At 36.7% G+C, this 6,780-nt stretch overlaps 1 protein-coding gene across 1 annotated transcript in view; it reads left to right on the top strand.

Annotated features, from left to right (window-relative positions):
• LOC106870838 (uncharacterized) overlaps window positions 1-6,780 on the top strand; it is a 28,834-nt gene that overhangs the window by 18,377 nt on the left and 3,677 nt on the right. Inside the window, exons 2-4 of the mRNA XM_014917068.2 lie at window positions 509-655; window positions 2,476-2,897; window positions 5,194-5,442. Coding sequence (XP_014772554.1) covers window positions 509-655; window positions 2,476-2,897; window positions 5,194-5,442 — 818 coding nt within the window. The remainder of the gene's footprint in view (window positions 1-508; window positions 656-2,475; window positions 2,898-5,193; window positions 5,443-6,780) is intronic.

Genomic DNA, 6,780 nt, shown 5'->3' with positions numbered 1-6,780 from the left:
GCACAAGCTGGTGCATTTTCTCCACATTTTCGGAGGTGCTGCTTGTGGCAGGTCTTCCAGATTGTTCATTGTCTTTCAGGGACATTCTTCCACTTTTGAAGCACCCATGCTACTCAAAACATTGCTTACAATCCATTGCCTTGTTGTTGTAAGCTTGCTGAAGCATGTCAATGTCTCTATAGCAGACTTCCCGACTTTGATGCAAAATTTTATGTTGGCTCTTTGTTCCAACTTCCTGTCCATGACAAAAATTGCAGACTACAACATACACATGATCACAAAAACACAAATTTCAAAACTTGTAAAGTAAACACAGGGATGTCACCCAGCACACTGCCTTGTGAAGGTCACTGCTTGCTCTCACTGCACACGCAACCATGTGCTGCCATTTCTTGGCATGCTCTAGAACTAGTCTGGGAACTTTTTTTATACCACTTTGTATATATTTTTATTTCTCTTAAATGCTATTACTGATCTCTTTCTCTACTTATCTGTTTTTGCTTGCTAGGTTTGGGTTCTTCTAAACCAAAGAATTTTAAATGCGAACTATGTTCCAAAGCATACATTGGCCGAGCTGGTCTGGCCAGACATTATCGTCTGAACCCAACCCATGGCCAGCTTTCAGCTGAAGATGAACTTGAACTGCGAAACCAAGGTAAGATATTTTCTTTTCTCAAGAGAAATTTTTTAAAAAATTTATTTTATTGTTATCAGTGTAGAAGTAACATTTTGGCTAATACATGATAGAAAGAAAGAAAAAAACATGCAAAATTATCACTATTTTGTTCTTGACAATGGTAGGCTCTTTCTAAAGACAGTTTCATCACCATTCATAATGTTTCTTGGTTTATTCTTTCAATTCCGTCATGGATGTTAGCCTTAAATTGCTGGATGGTCTGAGATTTGTTATGGTATACTCTGTCTTTCAGGTATCACCATGAGAAAAAGTCTGAAACCATTAAATCAGGTGAACATGAGAGCCTATTGAATCTTGACTTTCTCGAAACTATCCTCCTTCCTAAAATTTACCTTAACCCATTCCCTCCCATAATTCTATTAACTGGAATTTTTTTTATGAAACTTTGATTTCTAGCATAAAACAGCCTTAGAAACACGCTGGAATGATCAAAATAACATTTCATAATAACATTTGAATATCAGAAAAATATACCTAGTAGATATAGCAAGAAGGTTAGATATGTGTAAATATTCACAGATAATTACGAAATTTGTAATTTTTAAGTGATCTCATATGAGATCACTGGTAGGTAATGGGTTAAGAGCTCCATCATAAGGCAAGCTGTATAAGCAGTAAACCCAATTTGTTGTCACCATACCTCTGGTGTGTTTTCAACAGTAGGATACACCAAATGTTCCAGCATCTCCCAATACCTTTTGCCTGTGTCAGTTAGTGTTTTCTGCCTCATTCTCAAAGAAAGGACCAAGAACTTTTTCCGCAGTTACCCTGAATCAAAGTGTTACTTTTCCAGGGTGCAGCTCACATTGGTGGGTTATTCTTGGGTTTTTCGTCCTCCAAAATTGGATATTATGTTTATTGACAAAGCCATTTTGATGGAAGTGGGTCTTGTTACCCTTCATGAGGTTGAGAATGAAATCACCTTGCCCTGCCAATTCTTGGTTCTGGGCAGCATACACTAACTGTACCTGATAATCTACTAGCATCAGTTCCTGCACCAGCTGCACTTTATATGAGAATAAATTCAACATCTTTTAAACTCTCTGTAGTGAGCTTCGGGATATGCCCAGCTGCTGGGACCACCTTTATGTTTATGTTAAAGGCTCTTCTTCAATGCCCTGCTAAACACACTGAATGTTGTCCTGAGACTTCCTTGAACATGACCTTTCCACACATGGTAAACCAGTCACGACCCCATGTTGTTCAAACGACTGGAATAAGTCGAGTATCGTTTGCTTAGATGTTGGTTGTGACTTCAAAATGATGAATGTAACTTCCTTGGGTTAGCACAATCGATCATTGGTTTTCTAGATAAAATTAGACTTATTTTTACTGTTTGCTTTGTTGTAAATTTCTCCATGATTAATTTCCAAGGACTAAATGTCAGTCACAAACAAAAATAAATTGGAAACATTAATTGCGAAAAAGTTATATTTTAAAATGGTCTAGTGATTTTGGGACACCCTGTATATGTATTTTACCTTATTGAAGTCTCTGTTGATTATTGGGTCTCTATTGATTCCTTTTTTGCTGCATTCCTAACAAAAAAAACATTTGTGTTTCTCATAATTGTATTTAACTGTTATGGGGGAGAAAACAATCCCTTCCCCTGTATACTAGGATATGAAGGAGTTTGGGCAACAAAGAAATATCACTAGTTTGAACCAACCAAATATTTCATATTAGCAATATAGAAATGTAATCTGAATGGTTCCTCAATATGTTTCAGTCTTTAAAAAATACAAACAACAAAAACTATTACTTCTTTCCATTTCCAGTTTTACAACATACTACTGTAAATGGCATGGGAAACAGCAGTGGAAATCTCTCCGAGGACAGCAATACTCAAGACTCTCTTTTAGGGTTATCATCAGGTTCGGGAAGGACTTCAGTTTCCACATACACCACCAGCAGTTCTTTGAAGTCACTAGCATCAGCAACGACGACATGCATAGCTGGTACTACCACCACAACACCAACGGTGACGATAACTACTGCTACTACCACAACCACAAGCCTCCCCAGTAGTGAAACAACAACAAGTAACAGCAATGGTGTTAGTGGTGGTACTGCACCTACTGTCTTCACCAGTTCAACTCCAACCAGTTATGTATCCAGTCATGTAACACGGGGACCCGGGCGGAGGCTTGGACACCATCTTCATGAAACACCAGCTAAAAGAAAAGCCAGATTAAAAGAGGTGATTTGCATTACATGTTTATTATGATCTTACATATAGTAGAGTTTAATGCAATATGTATGTGTGTTGGTTAATAATCTTTTTATCTAAACTATCATGATAATACTTCATTATCACGTTCTGAGTTCAAATGTTGTCAGCATCAACTATGTCTTTTATCCTTCCAGGGCCAGTAAAATATAGTGTCAGTCAAATACTGGGGTCAATGATATCAACTAAACTCATCCCCTAATCTGAGGCCATGTGTCTATTTTAGAAACTGTTGAATATTATTATTCTTAGGACAGTGGATTGACAGAATTGTTTGAATGTTGGACAAAATGCTCTGTGGTATTTGTCCCAGCCCTTTACAATCTGAGTTGAAATCCCACCAAGGTTAACCTTGTCTTTCTTCCTTCTGGGATTGATAAATTAAAGCACCAATCAAATACTGGAATCAATAAAATTAAGTACCAGTCAAGTACTAGAATCTATGTTATTGACTACCTCCCTTCTCTCAAAATAGCTGGTTGACTTTGCCTTTCATCTTTTTGGAGTTGATAAAATATGTACCAGTTGAACATTAGGGTTGATGTAAGTGACCTACCCCATCCCCCAAAATTGCTGGCCTTGTGCTGAAGTTTGAAATCATCATTATTATTATTAGTGCTGTTGCTTTATTCAAACTGTATCTTTAGACTCCTTTCTATTGTGTTCTTAGCAAAAATCATCATCTGTTGGTTCTTATAAAGGCCTTGTTTAAATTTAAATGCACTTCAACCTTATAGTGTAAAAACCAATTTTCTTTTTCCATATGCATAATATGGAGACCGTTGTCAATTGCTTCAATGAAGAAAATGCTTCATAAATATTAGATTACATCTGAGGTACTGGATTTGCAGAACTGTTAGAACATGCAATTCTTGTTCTGTTTCCATACATTCTCTGTTCAAATCCTACCAAAGTCAGATTTGCCTTCATCTTTCTGGGTCATTAAAATAACGTACCAGACCAGGGCAGTGAATTGGTAAATTTGTTAAGAGTGTCGGGCAAAATATCTTTTAGTATTTGTTCCAGTATTTTATATCCTTAATTTGTCTGTAACAACACTGATGCCAATCTGTATTACCACTTTGCATTTCCCTTGAACAAAATGGTGTGAAGAAGGAAGATGTACGTGCATGGTCAGCTATTGGCCTTTCATGAAACACTTTGCCATACAAAAAGAATGCTAAGAAGAAATATAGTTCTTGGCATTCTTTTTGCATGCATTTGTATATCATCATCATCATCGTTTAACGTCCGCTTTCCATGCTGGCAGGGGTTGGACGGTTTGACTGGGGTCTAGTGAGCCAGATGGCTGCACCAGGCTCCAAATCTGATCTGGCAGAGTTTCTACAGCTGGATGCCCTTCCTAATGCCAAATACTGGAAATATTTTCTTAGTTCACTTTGAATTTAACTAATTTTGGATCACCTTGAAAATGTTAACATGTATTTTCAGAAATATTAATTTCAATGATATATTCTATATCTAAATATGTTAATACAACAGAAACAATAGTCGGCTTTGTAAGGTGAATTCTGCAATTAAAGATGTGATTTTCTCTATACAAATTTTTGTTATATATATAATGGAATGGGTGAAAAATAAGAAGCGTGCATAGTGTTACATTAAATAATAAGTTCCAAAGTTTGAACAGAAGCACAACAAAAACACAAATAGAAAATTCACACACAGGACGGAGCATTGCTAATTCCTTGTCACTTATCGTCCAAAAGATTAGATTTCACTATAGAGAAAGAAAAGGCAAAACTTGACTCTGGTGGGGAATAAAATACAGTATTAAATTAGATTGATAAAATCATCTGCTTGCTACCAATCTTACAGTTTTTTTTTTTTTTACTAGTCAAGTAGAAGGGGTATTGTTAATTGAACTGACTTTCGTAGTATATTACATCTATTTTATTGATCACTGAACCAGTCAGTGGCACATTCAGCACAAGTCGGATGTGTACTCATAAATTTGTTTGTGTTTCCAATAATAATAATAATAATAATAATGATGATTTTTCCTATATACACAGGCACAAAAACTAAAATCTAGAGCAGATGAGAAATAGAATTATGTGTTTTTCATGCCTTTCTCAATGCTTGAGGGCATTCATGTCTTTGTCAAGAGGTGAAAGTAAAGTGTCACTAGCATGTCTTTGTCTGTGTATATGTAACCCTGTTTTCATTTAATTAACTGTATGTATGTGTATACACATACACGCACACACACACACATATATATGGGCTACTTTTGTGTTTTCAGTTGATTAAACAATGTGAAGATGAAGAACTGATGGAAATTGTGCTTCCTCGCCTGGCTACTGTGATTACTGTTTGGGAGTTCCTTTTAATGAAGGTAGAAAAGGGACGCCCGTCAAAACCTCAGATTCCTGACATCTTCAAAGAGTTTGAAAATTTACACAAACGTGTTCAAAAAATATGTCAAAAGTATCTTGTTCCTGTCTCCGAGCGAGATGGTCATTTGGAAGGAAGCACTTCAAGTAGACTAAATGTAAGTATATCTATGATATACTTTTCTATTTTTCTTTTGTTTGTCATGTGACTCCTGAGAAAGCTGTGTAGCTCTGGTCACCTTAGGCTTCTTGGTTAACATAAGCGTCGTTCCTATTTCATGATTAAGTGAATTAATGGTAGAAGAACATGGCTTGGCTTGGCTTCATGCTCTTTCCTGATATGGTTGGGATCATTCCAAGTTAGTAGTCCCAGAAGCTTCACCATGCATAGAACTGGTCTGGTCCATCGGTGCTCTCCATCACTGGTGGTCTTGTGCCAGTCCCTTTGCATCCTCCAAGGTGACATCGATCCTCTGGAGATCTTCCCCAATCACATCTGATGTGGGGCGTGCCACAAGGCCTCTCCCAGTTCACAACTGCTGTGTCAAAGGAGAGTAAAGTCCTGGTATGATGACCTAGTAGGAAATTTAGGACATGTCCTTACCAGCGCATACAATGGATAGCTATGAGGTGGGAGGCTGAGGGCTGATGCATGCATGCATGCGTGCAGTTCTTTGTTGGAAATGTGATGGTACCATCTGATGTTCTTGATGGTTCTCAGGGCTCTGCTATTGAAGCTGTTGATCCTCTTAGCTTGGATCTTAAAGAGGGGCCATGTTTCTGCTCCATAAAGGAGAATGGAGAGGACTGACGCATTGTAGATGTGGAGCTTCATAGAGATAGAGCAGTGGCACCTGTGGGACTTCCATAGGGAGTACATAACCCCAGCAGCCAGACTACATCTGCAGTTGATCTCCAACTTGAAACTTTTCGCTCTAACACAGTAGAAACATCGAAATCAGCAAAATCTGTTTCAGATGGTAAAAGTAAAAAACAGTTGATGTTTTAAAAGTTTCTAAAAGATTAAAAATATTAAAACTATTTTTTGTATGCAAAAATAATAGTACAATGAAGTGGAAACTTGAATGCTTACAATGGATTGAAATTGTGAAGTCATTATATCTTTTCTATTTGTAGGTTTTTGTAATAGGAGCAGTTGTATATGAAAGATGATAATTTGTACCTTACTTTTCAATAGCAAGTTTTTTTGTTTTTTTGTTTTTTTTGTGCAAAAAACTTGGTAGTAAAATATTTAAATCAAATATTAGAGAAATGAAAGTTACTGGTTTTGAATTTTTACCAAATGTTGACAATTTTATGAAAGTATGGGATTGAAAAGTTGTTTTTTTTTTGTTTTTTTTTGCATGTATAGTTTTCCTAGATGTAAATGGATGTAGGCCATGGCAATGTGGTTAAGCAGCTTGCCTTTCAATTATGTTGTTTTAGTTTCAATCTCACTGCAGGGAACTTTGGGCAATTGTCTCAGATGAACTACA

Source organism: Octopus bimaculoides, chromosome 11 (assembly GCF_001194135.2).
Source record: "Octopus bimaculoides isolate UCB-OBI-ISO-001 chromosome 11, ASM119413v2, whole genome shotgun sequence".
Lineage (NCBI taxonomy): Eukaryota > Metazoa > Mollusca > Cephalopoda > Octopoda > Octopodidae > Octopus > Octopus bimaculoides.
This window is presented reverse-complemented; position numbering and strand designations above follow the sequence as displayed.